Raw genomic sequence first — 19,816 nt, forward strand, 5'->3', positions numbered from 1 at the left:
CCGGGCTCGGGCGGAGAGGAGCTGCTACGCCACAGCCCAGCGGCGGCCATTCGCGGAAAAAGAGGCAGAGCCTGTGCCAGCTACAGCCTCCTCCGAGCCACCGCGGGCGGGCGGGACCGGCCTCTCCTCCCGCCTCGCCCCCACCCCCACCCACCTCTATCCCAGTGTCTCCGTCTGAGGGTTTGTCCTGTTAATGCGGGATGAGCGGTACGTATTCTCCACCCCCCTCGGTCTCCTTCACCGCCTCCCTCCCCGGACCCTGCTCGCTTCTCCTCCCTCCCCTGGGGCCGCTGAGATGCTTTAAGGGGAGGAGGAGACGGAGGGAGGGAGGGAGGGTTGTGTTTTGTCTTAATGTCTGAGAGGGAACAACCTCCTTCTGGGTGTTGCTCTGAAGCCGATGGGTCGGGTTTCAAACCACGTTTTGTGATATCCCCCTCCTCCCTTCCCTCCCTTTCCCCCACCCCCTCCCGTGTGCTTGGATCGCGGGTTTATGGAGATTAATGTTGGGGGGGGAGGGGGAGAAGAGGGGAGGGGAAAGACGAATAATAATAATCCTAATAACCTGTTGTCGTGTACATGGGGTTTCTTGCAGATCAGAAGAAGGAGGAGGAGGAGGAGGCGGCAGCAGCAGTGGCGATGGCTACAGAAGGAGGGAAAACCTCTGAGCCAGAGAATAACAATAAAAAACCCAAAACCTCAGGCTCCCAGGTAAAAAGCAAACATACTAAAAAAAAAAAAAAATGCATCCCCAAACATTAGAGGAGAGGCAGTTATACCCTGTAAATCCCAGAAGTGAAGAACAGAATAAAAATGTTTACTCAAAACATCTTTCTGAAAGTGAGGAACTTAAAAATTAAATTATAAGTTCATGCAGATTTCACATAATTGAGGGTATAACATTATTTTTAAATTACATCAAAAACTCATAGACTGTAAGAAAACTGTTATTTTCCAGAGGGCATTTTAAGTTTAGGAAGTAACACTTTTCAAGAAAGTTGTTAGAAATTTTCCATTTATTTAAAGTTTATGTCACAGGTCTCCTATTGCTTTAGCTTTATATTTCTTTTTTTATTTCTGCCACCACTGCCACGGTAAGTTTGGATTATTTAGAGCTGTCAAAAAAAAAAAAAAGTAATAAATAATCCCCCCAATTAATGGCCTCCACTAAATCTGCCCACTTTTTTTCCCTTCCTCTCCTTTACCACCCTGTTTGGGTAGGACTCTCAGCCCTCTCCTCTGGCATTACTGGCAGCTACTTGCAGCAAAATAGGGACTCCTGGTGAAAATCAAGCAACTGGACAACAACAAATTATAATAGATCCAAGCCAAGGATTGGTGCAACTTCAAAATCAGCCACAACAGCTAGAACTGGTAACAACACAACTTGCTGGAAACGCTTGGCAACTGGTTGCCTCCACTCCCCCCGCTTCAAAAGAAAATAACATTTCTCAACCAGCTTCTAGCTCATCTAGTTCTTCCAGCAGTAATAACGGGAATGCATCTCCGACAAAAACGAAATCAGGTAGTTTTTCCACCCCTGCTCAATTTCAAGTCATACAAGTACAAAATCCAAGTGGTAACGTGCAGTACCAAGTGATTCCACAACTCCAGACAGTGGAAGGCCAGCAAATCCAAATCAATCCTACTGGTAGTTCGTCTCTACAGGATTTGCAGGGTCAAATTCAGCTCATTTCTGCGGGTAATAATCAAGCTATACTCACCGCTGCTAACCGGACAGCTTCTGGGAATATTCTTGCTCAAAACCTGGCCAACCAAACAGTTCCAGTCCAAATTAGACCCGGTGTTTCAATACCACTCCAATTACAAACCCTCCCTGGTACCCAGGCTCAAGTTGTAACAACCCTACCAATTAACATCGGAGGAGTGACTTTAGCTTTGCCAGTGATAAACAATGTGACTGCTGGAGGAGGGACCGGACAGGCTGGCCAGCCTCCTCCTACTACTGATAGTGGGACTTCTAATGGGAATCCGTTGGTTTCCACACCCACTACCACCACTGCTTCTGCCAGTACGATGCCGGAATCTCCCTCCTCCTCCACTACCTGCACAACCACTGCTTCTACATCTCTGACGAGCAGTGACACATTAGTGAGCTCAGCAGACACGGGCCAGTATGCAAGCACATCAGCCAGTAGTTCGGAACGCACCATTGAAGAATCTCAAACACCTGCTGCCAATGAGTCTGAAGCCCAGAGCTCTAGTCAGCTGCAGCCTAATGGACTACAGAATGCACAGGAGCAATCAAATTCACTTCAGCAGGTGCAAATTGTAGGCCAGCCTATTTTACAACAGATCCAGATCCAGCAACCTCAGCAACAGATTATTCAGGCCATTCCACCACAGTCATTTCAACTCCAGTCAGGGCAGACGATTCAGACCATCCAGCAGCAGCCTTTACAGAATGTTCAACTTCAAGCAGTAAATCCGACTCAGGTGCTTATCAGGGCTCCGACTCTAACACCTTCAGGGCAAATTAGTTGGCAAACTGTACAGGTTCAAAATATTCAGAGTCTTTCAAATTTGCAAGTTCAGAATGCTGGGTTATCCCAGCAATTAACCATCACCCCAGTGTCTTCAAGTGGTGGCACGACTCTTGCTCAGATTGCTCCTGTGGCTGTTGCTGGTGCCCCAATAACTCTGAATACTGCCCAGCTCGCATCAGTGCCTAACCTTCAGACAGTGAGTGTTGCCAACCTGGGTGCTGCAGGTGTTCAAGTGCAGGGAGTTCCAGTTACAATCACTAGTGTTGCAGGTAAGTACATTTTAAATAGCTTTGCCATATTTTTGTGCAAATAATGTGTGCGTTTTCCTTTTTAAACAGTTTTTCAAGCTGTCCACATCCCTTCTGTGTGAGCTTCCTGTATTAGTTATGCGTGCTTTATGGGAGTGCACACTGTTTTATGTGGGTGCGTTATTTGTGGGAAATGTAGTCATAACTCTGTTATTTCTGGCTACCTCTTAGGTTTGTCATAGACCTCTGAAGTAAGCAGATAATTAATCAAAGGAATAAACAGTTTAATATTAAACTACCAATTGTAATTATTATGATTATTATATCTAAATGGGGGATGGCTTTTATTATTGGTTTATATATTACATTTGTTAGATGGGTAGTTTGTAAAGATTATTCTTTCAGAGAACAAAATGTCCCAGGTTAGAATCATCATTGTCTTCCGAATTTAAGCCAGAGATCTTATTTCAACACATTTGAACCCTTCAGAAAGAACCTTAGTCAAAATGTTCATAGACTTAACATTGCATTAGGGTAGAGCTGTGAGTCTGGTGAAGTTTTAACACAACAGTATAATATGGCTCACTTTTTAAAACTCTTAAGTTACTTCTTAAGCTTGAGTATCTTATTTACCCAGACTTTTTTTGTGTTTTAATTTAAACTAGACAGCCATGTAATTGGGAGATAATAAATTTTAAACTGCAAGTTGTTCAGTTAACTTTTATAGCTACTGTTCTGCTAAAATCAAGATTTGCTCAGGATGTTGAAATAAAAATACTGAAGTTGTAGATTGTGACATCAAAAATAGTCCTTTGCTTGTAAATGTATATTTAAGTACACATATATCCATATCATTCTGTTGATTATTTGTAGTTGTTTTAGTCTGTGGTTTTAGAAAGAGAAAAGAAAATCACTAGTTTGATTTAATGGGGGTAAGGCCATTCTGAAACCAGTTATAAAGTCATTCTTATTTTTTAAACATGTAAATAATTATTTCTGAAGTAGTTGGAAAATTAGTCCTTTTAAGAATGTTAACCTTGCTGATCACAATCCTATTTTATGTAATATTTTGTTATCTAATAATTAAATGCTTTTCATTGATTCTTCGTTGGTGAAAACCTGGTTGTGATTTTAGTGCCTCTGATACTTTCAGATCTCTTTAGTTAAATATCTCTGTTTTGGTAATATGAAATGTATACAATTACACTTTGAGCGAAAATACTTAAAGGAGATGTATATGTGTAAAGTTGAAAATTGCCATTGGGCACCTTCTGACTCTGTAGAATCTATATAGACCAGTAGTATATAGTAGATTTTATATAGACCAGTGCTATCCAATAGGATATTTTTTGTGGAAATGTTGTCTGTGTTGTCCAGTGTGTTAAGAACTAACCACATATGGTTATTGAGTGCTTGAAATGTGGCAAGTATGACTAAGGAGCTCTATTTAAATTTTTAAAATTTAAATAGCCATATATAGGTTCTGTGTACTGTATTAGACAATTCAGTAATCTTACTCAAGAGCATGCATTGCCTCTATGCTATGTTTCTCCCTAAAACTTTTGCAACTTGGTTACATACATTTCTCTGTATTAAATCCTTAGCTTGCTCTATTCCTACTGTTTCCTAAACATTGACAGTAGCTTAGTATTTCAGAAAAATATTTTGGTTGGTTGAGTGATAGTTTGCACTGTCAAAGCAAAAGTTAATGTCATGCTTTGTCTTGCCTATTAAACATTAGTGAATTATGACTAAGATAATTGAGTAAGTTATAATAACTTAGCTTAGAAATATCATGCCCAATGTAAGAATGAGCCTGTGTTACCCAAAGTATGATCTTCTTAACAACCTCACTCCGAGTTCACTTGGATAGCACATTATAAACAGAATCTCCTGTCTGGAAATAGAATTTTTTGTGGGGTTGGGGGAGGGGGTCAAAAGTTTGTATTTTAAATAAACTTTCTAGGTGATTCTAAGGCTCACTAGCTATAGACAATGACCAGACTTGAATCAAGAGAGGACTTTGCAAGCAGCTGGGCATTGATAGTCATTGTGCCTCAGAGTTCATGTCAGTGAATGGATTGCAAATATAACTGTATTGGTTTTTTTCTAATGTGTATATTGACTGGTGACTGTGTGCTAAGCACTCCAAGGCTTTTTTTTCCCCCTTCAAGACATGTTTAGATAACTTGGGGGCCATTAAATATGCTTGAGGACATTTGAACTTCAGTTTGTGTTTTTTTTAAACCAAAATTTTAAAATTTGGTTGATGTTGAAGAGGTGAAGTTGTAATGTATATGCTTAAATAATTTGAGAAGACCACCCCAGAAAGGTAGCCTGGTTTAGACCAGTCAATATAGTCAATGTGAGCCTTGTTTCAGAATTCACTATACCGCCTTTCATAGAAGGTGCTTGACATGTTGCCAGAATTAAGGTGTAAGAAGTGATGGCGATGGTAGCAATTTGAACTTGGAAGCAATGACTTTGAGTGATTTTACCGAAGCCATTTCTATTGACTGAGTTTTTAAGACTTCAACAGCGTTACACAGAGTATTTTACTGGAGCAGTGATTCTCAGCCTGTGGGTTGCAACCCTTTTGGGGGTTGAAAGACCCTTTCACAGGGGTCGCCCTATTCATAACAGTAGCAAAATTACAGTTATGAAGTAGCAACAAAACTAATTTTATGGTTGGGAGGTCACCACAACATGAGGAACTGTATGAAAGGGTCACAGCATTAGAAAGGTTGAGAACCACTGTACTGGAAGGAAAGAATATAATAACCTGGGGCAATTCTACTTTGTTCCTTAGGGTTGGTAAGAGCTGGAAATCGACTCAACTGTAATGTGTTTATAAAAATCTCTTTTATATATGAGCCTGAAGTTCAGATCTTTTACTTTGTATGCCCATTCGCCTTTCAATATTCTCTTGGCGGTTTCATGCTTTCCCCTAGGGCAGTGGTATTGTTTAATTTTGTTAAATGTATTGAAAAAAGTTTCAATACTTTCAGTACTTTAGACAGTTATCAGGGCTTAAAAATATTATTAGCCAGATGGAATGGGTAGTTCCAGAACAGGAGACTAAACTTCTCAGTATCCTTGTTTTAAACTTTGTGGGGTCAGAAAGATGTGGGCAGATTGGTAGTGGTGCTTGGGAATCATCGTGTGACAAATCAAATAAAGCTAGTTCTTTAAGCCAGTAAACTTTATACTTCCTTTTAAGAAATAAGAAAGTTACTGACAACATGATGATATGTATTCAGCATAATATGCTCCTATGTTTTGAGCTCAGTGAAAATTCCTGAGTTCCAGCCTTAGCATCTAGCTAACTAGATGTTGGGTCTGAGTACATGGACCCCTCTATTTTGCCTGTTTTCTTATTGGGATTCTGTGTTTGTCTCTGAGTGAAGAGGGCTGAAAAGCCCAAAGGGTAGTGACTGACTACTGCTGGTTTTAAAAAATGCCTTGTTTTAACTAAAGGAGAAAAGTGGAAGGTTCTCTACTCAGAACTACCTACTTCACAATGCACCCTCCGGTGGTCCAAGTGGCCAAAATAAAATTGAACTTCAGGAGTTGCATTTAGGAGTATTTAGAATGTACAGGAGTATTTAGAACTTCAGGAGTATTTAGAATGTACAGAGGCCATTGATATCTACATTAGCTTGGAGTGGTTAGGAATTTAATTTATTTCTTGCCCTAATCATCATATAGTAACATATGCTGTAGGTCATACACCTGGTGAGTGGATATTTCTTGGTCAGTTTTAGTGCAAATTAACATTGTTACTCTATTCATCTCACAAAGAAAGTTAAGACATGTTGACAAAATGTTGATGACCCATAGAGAACTTGATTCTTCCTTGACTCTTCTTTTCCAGCAAATTAAAGTATGAAACCTGGGCATGTAGCAGAACCAGGAAAGGGAGAGCGAATTCTTCATTATTGGCGAAAATAGGGACCAAAGGAAGTCACTGAAATTTATATATAACTTAAAAACCTAACTTAATCCAGTAGTCAGTTTTACTCCAAAAATTGTCCCCCCAGAGCTATTAAAAGTAGAAAATTGGCTTGTGGTTTAATCCATTAGTGATTTTTCCTTTTCTATATATTATATACATTTGGATTTCCCTAGTTGACATTGTAAAATAACATGCCTTTGCTCATACGTATACATATACTGCTGTGTTTGATTATTTCTTTTTCTGTGGAGAAGTTAGGTTTCTTCTTGGAATTTCATTTCCTTAAAATTTTCTAATCTTATTTGTTATAGATTAAACTTGATTATGAGTAACTTAACATCTTTTACCCTGTACAAGGAAGTTATTTAGGTTCTGAATTGCCAAATTGGTTTTCCCTATTAGATGATGTATGCCCATGACCTTTACGACTCGGTGAGGACCGCATAACAATATTACTGTCTATTTTTAATTTTTTCATGGAAGATGTAAAAGTACTCAGTGTAGAGCCACATTCATTTTTTAATCTTAAGACATTTTTCAAACAGGACTTAAGCAGAAGAAATAAGAGCAGTGGGATATAGTGCTTTAGTCATGTGTTTTCAATTCTAGATCAGACTATATTACAAGTAAAACGTTTAGGAATATTGAGGGGAAAGAATGCTATACATAAATATTGTGGAATTGTGTCTTGTTAGTGGCCATTGGGTTGCTTATGACTGACGAAGACCCTGAGTGTGGGGTGTGGTGTGGTGTAGAACTTCCCCATAGGGTTTTCAAGGCTATGTTCTTTCAGAAGCAGGTTGCCAGGCATTAGACCGCCAGGCCTATTCAAGGGCCACCGAATGGGTTCAAACTACTGACCTCTCAGCTGATTGCGCGTTTGCATGACATAAGCTTAGCAAATGATAGTATTTAAGTTGGAAGAGCTATAGAGAATTAATCGCTAATTGTAGCTTTGGTAGATATTTCTGCTAATGTCCACTTATAAAGGCATTTTGCATTTTCACTGTTTAGATGTTAGCAAGACTTTTTCCTCTTGTTAGTTCCTACATGCAAGTGGTTCTACACTGCTACTTCAAATTCTTGGGATGATATAATAAAGAATGACAGGAAAATGGCAACCTAGCCTGAGAACAGTCCATGTACATGTATGTGTTCTTTCTGATAGATGTTCATAATTTTTGTCATTTTGTTACCTAGTGAATGAGCTACCTATGGTGAAGGAAAGCTGGTGAACTGCACATTGCTTATATACCATATATACTCGAGTATAAGCCGACCCGCATGTCAGCCAAGGCACCTAATTTTACCACAAACACTGCATTAAAAATGTGCTGGAAAACTCGGCTTATACGTGAGTATATATGGCAAATATGTGGTGAGATAAAAGCTTTTTGAAATTAGAGTTAACTGTTGTTACTTGCTGTTGAGTTGATTCTGAGTCTTAGTGATCCTGTGTTGAACAGAACTAAATACTACCGATTCCTGCACCATCCTCAAAATTGTTGTTTCAGCCCATTGTTGCTGCCTCTGTGTCAGTCCATCTTGTTTAGAGTCTTCCTCTTTTTCATTGACCACCTACTTTACCAAGCATGATATCCTTTTCCAGAGCATGTGACTCCTGATAACTTACCCAAAGTATGTGAGATGAAGTCTCGCCATCCTTGCTTCTAGGGAGCATTCTGCTTGTACTACTTCTGAGACTCATTTGTTTGCTTTTTTAGGCAGTCTGTGGTACTTAACAATATTCCTCTCCAATACCTTACTTCAAATGCATCACTTCTTTAATCTTCCTTTTTCATTGTCGCACTTTCAACTGCATAAGAGGCTTGGGTCAGGAACACCGCAGTCCTCAACTTGTGCAGCACATTTACCCAATGTTATATTTCATTTGAGCTGTTGACTGCTGCTTCCAAGAGCATTCATTGTGGATATAAAGAAAATTAAATCCTTGACAACTTCAGTCTTTTCTTCATTTATCAAGTTGTGTCTACTGATCGAGTTAGGGTGATTTTGGTTTTCTTTACATTAAGTGTAATCCGTATTGAAGGTGTAGGCTGAAATCTTCAGCAAGTTCTTCCAAGCCCTCCATTTTCATCAAGTGAGACTGCATCTGTGTATCACAGGTGGTGAATCTCTTCTTCAGATTATCTGCCTTCCATGATTATTTGCTCAACATATAGATTGAGGAAGTACAGTGAAAGATGCAACCCTGACTTTCTAAGGTAACTTAGAGATGATTGAGCACCATTCCCCCTTTACCTCATCAGTCATGCTTTTTAAAAAGAGGAATCTGAAACCAGAAAGATTGAACTTTGTGGCAAAGTGAGTACTAGAATATTGGCTCCTGGTCTTGTCTTCTTGCTGTTATATTTCTGAGCTTGTTTGCTAATAAATGAGTAAATTTCACCGAGGTTAACAATGGGGAATACCCAAATTGAGTTTGATTATTACCAGATAGGTTGTCCCATCTTCTATGAGTATTTAGTATTGTGTATAGAACATACTATGGTGGTGGTGTGGTTATGCATTGGTAATTATCAAACTAAAAATCATGAAGTATGTAAATAATACTAGGCCATTGAATATTAAATAATCACCTCAGATTTTCAAAATACCCTAAAGTACTGGCAAATTAGTTTGATTACCAGCTCTAACAAAGTTCTTGAATGAATTATTGGAAAAATGATTAGCCCTGAGCATTTACAAAAGAATTAAGGGATCATTGGGATCCACTGGGTTTACTGAGAAACTGGATTCAAATCTTTTTGTTAGGGTCTCCAAGTGACTATGCAAAGAAAACAATGCCATGCTATTGAGGAAATGGTGTGGATGCCCCTTCTAGCCTACAGCTACAGAAGGGAGTAGGAAAATCCAAATCCTATATCTTCCTAAGAATGATTCCTATGAGCAGAGGTCAGACGTGCCTCCACCCTCCAGTTTGACACCAATTGCCCCTCCCATGACACTCTGCTAGGTGTGATGCTCTCAGACAATTCTCACAATTATGGGGTTTATTAGGGAAGGTAACAGGTTACAAAATGTTAAGGATACAGTTCTTTTGCCCACAGTATTTTTCCCAGCCATGCTGGCAAGCATGTTTCTCTCTGGACCTTGGCCTCTGCCCTAATCTGACAAGTGTTAGAAAGCTCCTTTAGGGCTGATAAGTACCAAAAGGGCACCCTACTCTGCTAGCCAGCGTTGTGCTACAGGCAGTCAGCTTTACTTTTTCTGTGGGCCAAGGAGCCCACAGATCTATCTTAGGGTCTTGACCCCTCTGACTCACAGTCTCCACACTGCTTCTGTGCCACCCCTCCTTGCAGGTATTTATATGTGCTTCATTCTTGGCTCTTTGTGCTGGTTGTGGGATTCTCAGTTCCTGCTTTTGAAGGGACTCACTTTTATACCCAGCAGGATGGCAACACTGCCCAATCCCTGAGGTAGAGCTCTCTGCATGTTACTTGCACATGCCCACCCAGTCATTTAGTGGGGGTTGCAAAGACTGTGGCTGGAATAGCCAAGCGAAGTCATTGTACCTCACTGCAAGCAATGCATTTGGATTTCATTCTTCCTGGTCACATATCTTTAAAAGCTCATAGTTATAGTTGATTGAACAATTGTATGAAATGTGCTCTTATTAATCTTAAGAGAGGTGTCTGACATTATCATATAGTATTCTACCCTTGATTAGCAATTGTTTCCCCAAGTGTCAGATTGAAGATGGTCTACTTACTGAATTCAAGATGAGGTATTGCTAATGTAATAGGGGATAGAATGGAAAATCAGAATAATGTTAGAAGGCTTGTTGTTGTGTGCTGTTGGGTCGATGCAGATGCATAGTGACCCTGTATAACAGACAGGCCCATAAGTTTTCTAAGGCTGTAAATCAGCGGTTCTCAACCTGTGGATCACAATCCCTTTGGAGGCTGAAAGACTCACAGGGGTCGTCCAATTCATAATAGTACCAGCATGACAGTTATGAAGTAACAATGAAAATGAGTTTTTGGTTGGGGGGCATTAGAAAGGTTGAGAACCACTGCTGTAAATCTAAAGAAGCAGATTGTCATATCTTTCTAACATGGGATAGCTGGTGGGTTTGAAGCAGTGACCTTTTGCTTAGCAGTGAAGCACTTTACTGTACCACCAGGACTCTTAATAGGCTAAAATAATGGAACAAAATTAGAAAGACAAATATAACAGGTAAAACCCTCTGTTTAAAGTAGATGTTTAGAGATTGTATATTTTTACCCCACCAAACCAAAACTATTGCCATTAAGTGGATTCATATTCACATTGACCCTGTCAAATGGACTAGAACTGCTCCATATGGTTTCTGAGACTGTAAGTCTGTACAGGAGCAAACACCCGCATCTTTCTTGTACTGAGCTATTGGTGGATTGAACAGACAACTTTGTTTAGCAACTCCCAGTGCTTAACCCCCAGCGCTGTTAGGGCATTGTCATAGAACTGCTCCCCCAGATTCTCTGTTCCATCTTGGAAATAGAATTGGAACTTTACTTTTCTCTTCGTTTGTGAAGTAATCATATTAATAACTTAACCTTTTTATTTTATAGAGTTGCCAAGATCAATGAAGATAATATGTATAATAGTACTTTGAGTATTGAAAAGAAAGATACATATGGCGATGGTAACCTGGCAAAATCTGTACATAATGACACCAAAAGAATGAATTAGGAGAGTGGGAGAAGTTGCTTTAGGTATGGATATGGATATTAGATTGAGTTAAATATCAGAAATAGAGGAGGAAGGCTATGTATAAAAGGAATATCCGAAACCTTGGTGAAGTCCAATGGAGGATATTGGGGAAATTGTCTTCAAGTGGAAAGGAAACAATGTGCTTCAGTGTTATATGCTGTTGAGTTGATTCTTGGCGTTAAATTAATTGATTTTGGACTTGAGTCAAATTGATTCTTTAGTTGATTGGTAGGATGTGATCTTTACTAGCGTGAAAAACTCCAGGTCTTTACTCCCCAAAAGCCTAGTAGCTGAGAGCTTAACCATTGCACCGCCAGAACTCCCACTGTGCTGAGTCTCATGTTAAGGCCAGTACTGTTGTTAGTAGCTGTCCAGTTGATTCAGACTCAGTCACCCCACATGAGCAGTGAGTGTATAACTTCACTGAATTTTCAAGGCTGTCTTTTAAGAAGTAGAACAGCAGGTCCGAGTCACAGCTGAGTGGGTTCAAACTGCCTTTTGGATAATAGTCTAGTGCGATCTAGAAACTTGTATGATCTAGAGACTCTGAAAATACTAACCTGGCTTAAAAAAGCACTTCTGTTGGGAGCACTGGTGGGTGGTGTAGTGGTGAAAGCACTTGGCTGTCAACCGAAAGGTAGTGGTTCAGACCCATTAGCCGCCTCACTTTGTGGAAGAAAAATGTGATGGTCTGTTTCAGTAACAATTGACAACTTGGGAAACCCTCTGGGGTAGGTCTGTGTACATGCAGGGTCACTATGAGTGGAAATGACTCAATGGCAGTGGGTTTGATTTTTTTGGTTTTATTGTGCAGATAAGTCCAGCTTCGAAATCAACTGAAACAGCAAATGAGAGTTTATAATTAAGTTCTGGGTTGTGAGCTGTGGTGGAGACAGGTCTTGAAATAGGCTTTGGAGATTAATTTGTAAAGATAGTGGAAAATGGAACTCGGATCTTTGAGGATGAACAAGTGAGGAGATTGGGTGTTTTAAGCCAAGCTTGTGAACTTAGAATCAGTTTGACTGGGACCCAAGATTGGAAGAGCGTAGCCTTTCAGTGTAAGCTTACAGTTTACACAAGTAGTGGCGAGCCTGCTCTGTGTTCCCTAGCAGTACAGGGGTCTCCGATGTAGCTCCAGGTGTGCCAAGTGAGAAACCTTCCAGCACTGAGTTACCCATAGAAGTTCTGCTTATTAGACTGTTTCCTAACATTTTGTGTGAAGAAAAGATTCTGCCACAAATAATAAGTGTGAAGAATCCAAATATAGTGGTTAAAACCCAAACCACCAAATCCAGTGGGGTTTCTGAGGCTGTAAATCTTTACAGGAGCAGAAAGCCTCCCACAGAGTGGCTGGTGGGTGTGGACTGCTAAGCTTACAGTCCAGTGCTTAGCAGAGCTCCTTTGAATAGAGTGGTTATCAGGGATCAAATGGAAAGATTTGCAGTGAAATGATATTGTTAGCATGTTTCTCTATAGATCAAATTGTGGAAAAGTTAGAATTCAGGATCCAGTGTAAAGGATGTTGTTGCAGTAATCCAACCATGAATTGGCACTGGTGTCTTTTTAGTGCACAAATAGAGATGTGAAAGAAATAGTAAGGGATTAGATAAACATCAGGTGTACTTTTATTTTCACGCCTCTGTATAAGTGCGGTAATATCAAGCATTGAGAAAGTAAAGATGAAGGGAGGTTTACATGCTGCCCTCACCGTATACTTGTATTATTTGTTGAAGGAGATATCTATACTTCTTCAATATTCTAATTTTTAAAAAAATTGGGGACAGTTTATTCTCTGAAATCAAAGTGCGCTTTATAATCAATACCATGTCATAGTGTAATTGGCAACATTTTTTTCCATTTAGACTTAGTGGAATATGGTGTATGTAGAGCTAATTGAAATACAGTATGATAAGTGCTCAGTTTCTAACACTATGAATGAAATGCTGTAGAACAGAGGAAGGAGGAGCTTGTTCCACTTGGAGGATTCTTGAAAAGTTTTCATGGAGGGGCTTATAGCTGCTCTGGACCCTAAAGAACGTTTAAGAGTTTGTCAGGTAAGAGGGTGAAAAGGCCGTCTCACTTTCTGTTGGCTATCACATGTAGTTTGGGAATGCAATTTAGGAAGGAGTGTTCTAGAGATAGAGTAAATTTCAGCCACAGATAATGGTAGTAGTATATACTAGGGTTGAATGGCGTAAGCCTCTTGTAGGCAGGGACTATCTTAATTTGATCCGTGCCCTTTCCCCCCCTCCTCCCTTGCCACCACACATAATACACAAATTACACCTTGCCGAGTATTGAACTATGAGAAAGGGCTTTGTGCAGAACTTAGACTTCAGAGGAGAATTGGTTGAATAAATGCTTGGAATAGGTTCAAAATACATGTTTGAAAAGAAGTGATTATAAAAGAAGTGATGAATGAAGTGAAGCAAAGAAAATTTGCATCCGATCGTTACATACGTTTTGGTGGAAAATTACATGTGAGCATTTTAGCAGTAAGAATTTTGAGAAATTGAAGCTATTTAAAGTTTCCAGTTTGCTTCTGTCCTGAAGTTACTAGGTAGGTGCTTCAGATTGTGGCATATCAGAGAGGGTTTCATACAGTTCTGTAAATAATGAGTCAAGTCACCATAGCTTTTTGTTCACAGAAGCGGAGCTGCTTTTGCACAGGAGTATAGGAACCAGATAGTGATCTGTGCTGTGGTAAGTGGTTACCGATGACTGGTGTGGGGTTGTGGGAGGGGGTGGAAAATCTATTTGGGTGTTGTTGAGGGTGTCTAGAATAGAGAATTGGAGGGAGAAGAGCAAAGAAGAAAAAAATAAAACTTGATAAATTTGATGACATTGACTAGATTTATGCAGGAGAAAGAATATTAAAGTGGTTTATAAATGCTGCGCATGTCACTAAATAATTAAATCTCCATACAAACCAATTTGAGATATTAACATGATAGATACTTTTCACATATACTACAAGTTATGATAATGTGCTTGTTGAAGCAGAAATTTGTGTTTATTAGTACAGTTTTATAAAGTTAAAACGATATATTTTTATTTCTAGGAATTCTCCCATATTTTGTTGATGGTGGATATCAGTGCTTACCTTTATCTTAAGGCAGATTAATAGTTTCAGTAACCTCTTGATAGACTTCAGTCCATTTCATGGGCTCTACTAGTAGACTACAAATAGATATTCAGTATCTATATTTTGAGGCTTGCTGTGTTCCTTACAGGTTAATGTTCTCAAGTAAGTCATCTAGTCTTTCACAAATGGAAGGATGCATAGGGCTCTTCATTAGTCTTTTATTATTTTGCTGACATTTACTGTTATGTTTATAATATACCTGATGCTGTCTGCAACATTCGAAATATTAACTTGTTTAATCTTCACATATTCTAAAAGGTAAGTTTTGCTGTCATTCCTATTTCCAGGTGCAAAATCTGAGGCCCAGAGGGGTTAATTAACTTGTGGGTGCTGCACATTAAATGGTGGAGCCAGAAATCAGGTACTTTTTGGCTCCAGAACACTGTGCTTTGGCCGCTACCATCATGGACCATGGTTTTGTTTCCTTGGGTCATTTGTGGAATTAATTCATTGTTTGCCTGCTGTATGTCAGTCAAAAGTAAAGCACTTTTTAGTAACTCATTGATTTTTCACAATTCTATGAAAGAAGGTAATAATGGAAACCTCATTTATGCAACATGAAACCAAGGCTAACAGGGTACTGGCCATGGGTCATGCATCCCATAGGTGAGGGAACTAGTGAATGAACACACTTCCAAAGGCTGATCTAGTTGAAGAGGTCTATCCGCTGCCTTTACAGTGGAGCAGTACTTTTTCAAGTATTTTCTTGTAATTGCCGTTGCGTATTTCATAAGGCACAGGTTCCTTTATCTTTAGTTGAGTGCTCTATTCTTGTCTCCCTTTGGGGGCTTGGGACACATATCCCACAGAATGAATTTGAATTTCAGAAGCTTTTACTACTTCATGTGCCTTGGGTAGATTGGGAATTAGAGGCTAATACGAGTATATTGGCCAAATAGACATGTCCCACAAACATTACTTTGAATCTTTTAAGCAGATGAAATGACTACGAACCACATAACAGCCTTAGTGTAAATTTTCCTTAATATTTGTAAAATTAAAAACTGCATATTGTATGAAGATTCTACTTCATGACTTCTTGACCAGGATGTGATACATGTCAGCAGATTAGTATTTATGCTTATTTTCTGAAGGTGACTATGATAATAACTGACTTGAAGGGAACCTAAAGACCTGAAAAATGATGTTTTTTTGGAGTTCGAGGCTTCAGGTAGCCTGCATGCCATTTTTATGTAGCATTAGGTCACTTGGCAGGGACTTGTTTATTCAATAAACAAGTATTTGAATATCTTCCACTGTATACCAGGCATTGTTCTAAGTTAGTGGTTCTCAACCTTCCTAATGCTACTACCCTTTAATACAGTTCCTCCTGTTGTGGTGACCCCCAACCATAAAATTTTTTCCATTGCTACTTCATAACTGTAATTTTGCTACTGTTATGAATTGGGTGACCCCTATGAAAGGGTTGTTCAACCCCCAGGTTTAGAACCGCTATTCTAGGTACTTAGGAAACAGAACACCTGTTCTCAAGTCATGGGATCCACGCTTTTGTGCTAGGTGAGTTGTATCTGAGCTCAATATTAGATTGTTGCTCTTACCTTAGAGGTGAGAAAAGTCAAGTTTGGGAAAGTTAAATAGCTTAGCCAGAGTTATAGAATTAATATATAGGGATGTTGGGGAAAGGACCTAGATTTATCTGGCTTCAAAATTCTTTCTGCTTCATCATACGGCCAAGGAAATTAGTTTTAGTGAAAAATGTTACATTTTTCCTCATTTTTTTAATAACATACTACCAAAATAATTTATATTTTATAAGAGAATGTAGTGCTACAGTAAAGCACATATGTAGTATATGAGAAAGAAGTAAATTTACTTTAGTGCATATTTCCAAGAGAGTGGTTTAGTCATTTTGTGTGCACACTTAACTTAGATTGGCAAAAAACGTTAGGGGATTATAGTTTATGGATCTTTTCATCTTGTTCCTTGTTCACCTACTCTTAACAATAATTAAGAGAAATGACTCATTTTACGGTAATTCTAAGAAACACAGTTACTTACATTCCCATTCTCTTACCCTAAACCTTAGCTAAAACTTAAGTGTTGAAGCCAAGGCATTCAGACAACTTTCAGTGCTTTAAAAAAATTCTTGGGCAGCTTTTTGAATGGCAGTGATAGCTGAAACATGCATATTTTACAAAGTGGTAAAGTAAACCACTTTGATTCAAACCACTTTGGTTCAAAGTGGAAGGTAAACGTGCTTTCTTCCAGGCACAGTTTCTGGTGAGCAGAGGTCGTTGCGATAAAATTAAGAAAAGAACTCTGTGCTGAGTAGTAGGCTGTCTCTGCTATTTGACAGCTGTGTGACCTTCGGAAATGGAAGCTTCGTATGTTTGTTTTTCTTTGGTACAGTGAAATGATTTTGGGGGGAAATGAAATGTTAGGAGTAAGCATTTTAAACTCAATGTTAGTGTTAAAATTCTGTGGAAGTCAAAATTAACTTAATTTTATTTTAGTGTGCCAATCGAAAGCTCAAGGATAATACCATTGGACACTATTACTAATTTTTAAATGAAATATATTTTTGGAGTAAAACTGAACGAGGTATATCACTATTTATTAAAATGCAAAGTTCTGTGTTTTGGTAATTTAAAAGCCAAATCAAATGTGGAATCCAATCCTGTTCTCCATTTAAAAAGTTTAACTCTAGGTTTGAATAGTTATTAAGAAGTTAAGGAATTTATTTGGAGAGCAAACACATGCCCAGCCTTCAGTAATGGCATGGGTCCTAAACTTTTGAGCATTCAGATTACCATCTGTGGCCCCTTCTGACTACTACAAATGCCCTTGCCAGAGGATACAAACATTGAAAATGCCTGGTTAGAGATGCCCTCTCAATTAAAGGAGTCTGGGAGTCTGACCACGTGGGTCTGAGCATTTCTAATTTATAGGCATCACAGCCCTATGATAGCAACTATTGCCACTGTGACTTTGCAGAAAACTCTCTGGTGTTGTCTTCTAGCCTCTGTAAAAGTTAACTTGTAATCTTCACACCAAAGTTTTTCATCTTAACTTAGTACTTCATAACTTGGACTTATAGTCAGCCTCTGCCCCGGGGCCAATAACATAAAACTTAGAAATTTATAAACAGAATAGTTCAGTGTTCTTACTTTTCAAAGGCGAAAACTCCTTTTTCTGGAAGTTGAAGAATATGATAGCTGCTCTAAGAGGTGTTGTAAGAACAATGATGTTGGTGGAGGGGCGGGCCTAAAAAAAAAAGAACAACGATGTCTTCATTTGGTAGAATTTTATGCTACATAAATGTTAAAGTCAGAGAGATTGTTTTCAGCCTCGCAATTTCTGGTAACAAATGGGAGTTTAAAATCTGATTCCAGCTGCAACATTGAGAAAAAAATATATACTGGGGTGCGCTAAATTAATTTACAGAATGATTCCTTTGAAAAGTTATTTTGGAAATTATAATAAATACAAGAGTGTTAAAAGCAGTGTTTAATATGTTTTCTCGGGTTTCCTTTTGTAAGGCTAATCTAACACTAACAGCTACTAAGAAATACTGAGTTACTGAGAATTGGAATCAGTTTGTTGGCTGTGTGTGTGTGTTTTAAATAAGAAATACTGTTTTAGGAATCAAATCATAGAAAGGTTATGTGAGGTCTAATACTCTACTATTATAGAAAGGTTATGTGAGGTCTAATACTCTACTATTATACAGAAATGTGCAAAAAATAAAAAAGAATAGTGTGTAACAAATACCACTTACAAGCAACCTTAGTAAAGATTGACTATTAAGCACCCTGTGCTTTTCAGTATAATGTTAGCTCATGCTTTTTCACAGTTGTGAAAATGGAGTGGGGGCTGTATCATCTGACCTCCTCTGACTTCACAGGGAGGCAGGGCAATCAAGATGCCACATTAGCCTAAGGACGATTTCTATGAGGGCAGGGTGAGACAAGCCTTCCAGCCTTCTGACTAATTATGACTACAACCCTCTGAACATCTTTGCTTGGTTTGAGAAAACGTTATGTTGGCCACACAGAACTCATAGACAATACTCAACAATTATGGGATTCGCCAGTAGGTTGTAATTCAGGATCAGAAATGCTGAGGATACACATCTTCTGTTCAGGAGCATTTCTCCTTAGGCCTGCTCACAGCATGCGTCTCTGTCCTTTAGCTTCTGCCCTGTCCTATAATAAGGTGCATTAAGGCTGCCAGGTTATACCCAAAGGGCATGTGGTTCCACCATAAGCCTCAGCTCAAAGGCACTTAATACTAGTTCCGTGTGTCAGCAAACCTAGTTTTCCCCCAAAAGTGCCTGGAAACACAACATCCCAGAAGCCAGTCCCCTGCTTGAAAGCACTCTACTCTGCTTGCTCCATGCACTGAGATGCCCACTGCTTTCTTGTCCCCTGGCTCTTTGATTCTGCTTTTGCCACTCTTCTGCCGCTTTTCTGGTGTCACAGCATTTTGTCTCTGGAACGAGGATTTCAGGTTTAAAAAATTAAGCTCCACTGCTGAGTTGAATCTTCTGTCTCGATGGTAGTAAGACATCTGCTGAGATGGCTCATTTTATACCCAGCAGGATGGCAAAACTGACCCATCCCCACATTAGAGTCCCAAGCGTGTACTATCATAGTTAACACCATTTAACAGTCAGTCACAAGAGAATCAGATAATCCTGTCAGCACTCCCATCTCCCTTTTATCCAAACCATCAGGAAAAATTTGTTTGATGGGAATTACAGAGATAATGGCTAGAGGAGCCATATCAAGTAATTCACTGTACCACAACCCTATAAAGGGCATTGGATAACGAATTACTGATTTTGACATAATATTCCTGTAAGTTTAATTTAAAATTGAGATATTATGGTACTGCTGAAAGTAGTGGAACAAAAATCATGACCTGAATTCAATTCCCAGGTATACCAGTAATTGCATATTAGGATGGCCTTTATTTTTTCGTTACCTCACTTATAATTACCTTTAAAACAAGGATAACTACCACATAGGATTTCGTGATGATTAAATGAGACAGCATGTATGAAAATATTTTATAAATACCAAAGCACTAAATAGGTATAATGCATTATTAGAAGTTCAGTCATAATACTCTAAATTGTGTGTTTGCAGTCTCACTTTCTTGTGCATGGTCATTTTTATATCTGTAGCATATACAGTGAACCCTCGTTTATTGCGGTTAATCGGTTCTAGACCCTACCGTGATAAATGAAATTCCGCGAAGTAGGATTCCATATTTGTAAATCAAA

General features: G+C 39.0%; 1 protein-coding gene across 2 annotated transcripts in view; it reads left to right on the plus strand.

Moving 5' to 3' along the window:
• The first annotated feature begins 69 nt into the window (after positions 1-69).
• Positions 70-19,816, plus strand: part of SP4 (Sp4 transcription factor) — a 66,358-nt gene continuing 46,611 nt past the window's right edge. For both annotated transcript variants that reach the window (XM_004702713.2, XM_045288841.1), the window contains exons 1-3: positions 70-207; positions 593-708; positions 1,219-2,773. In XM_004702713.2, the coding sequence (XP_004702770.1) occupies positions 201-207; positions 593-708; positions 1,219-2,773 (1,678 nt within the window). In that variant the 5' untranslated portion in view covers positions 70-200. The remainder of the gene's footprint in view (positions 208-592; positions 709-1,218; positions 2,774-19,816) is intronic.

The sequence above is a fragment of the Echinops telfairi genome, unplaced genomic scaffold, assembly GCF_000313985.2.
Source record: "Echinops telfairi isolate 266 unplaced genomic scaffold, ASM31398v2 ScPeMD7_23;HRSCAF=83, whole genome shotgun sequence".
Lineage (NCBI taxonomy): Eukaryota > Metazoa > Chordata > Mammalia > Afrosoricida > Tenrecidae > Echinops > Echinops telfairi.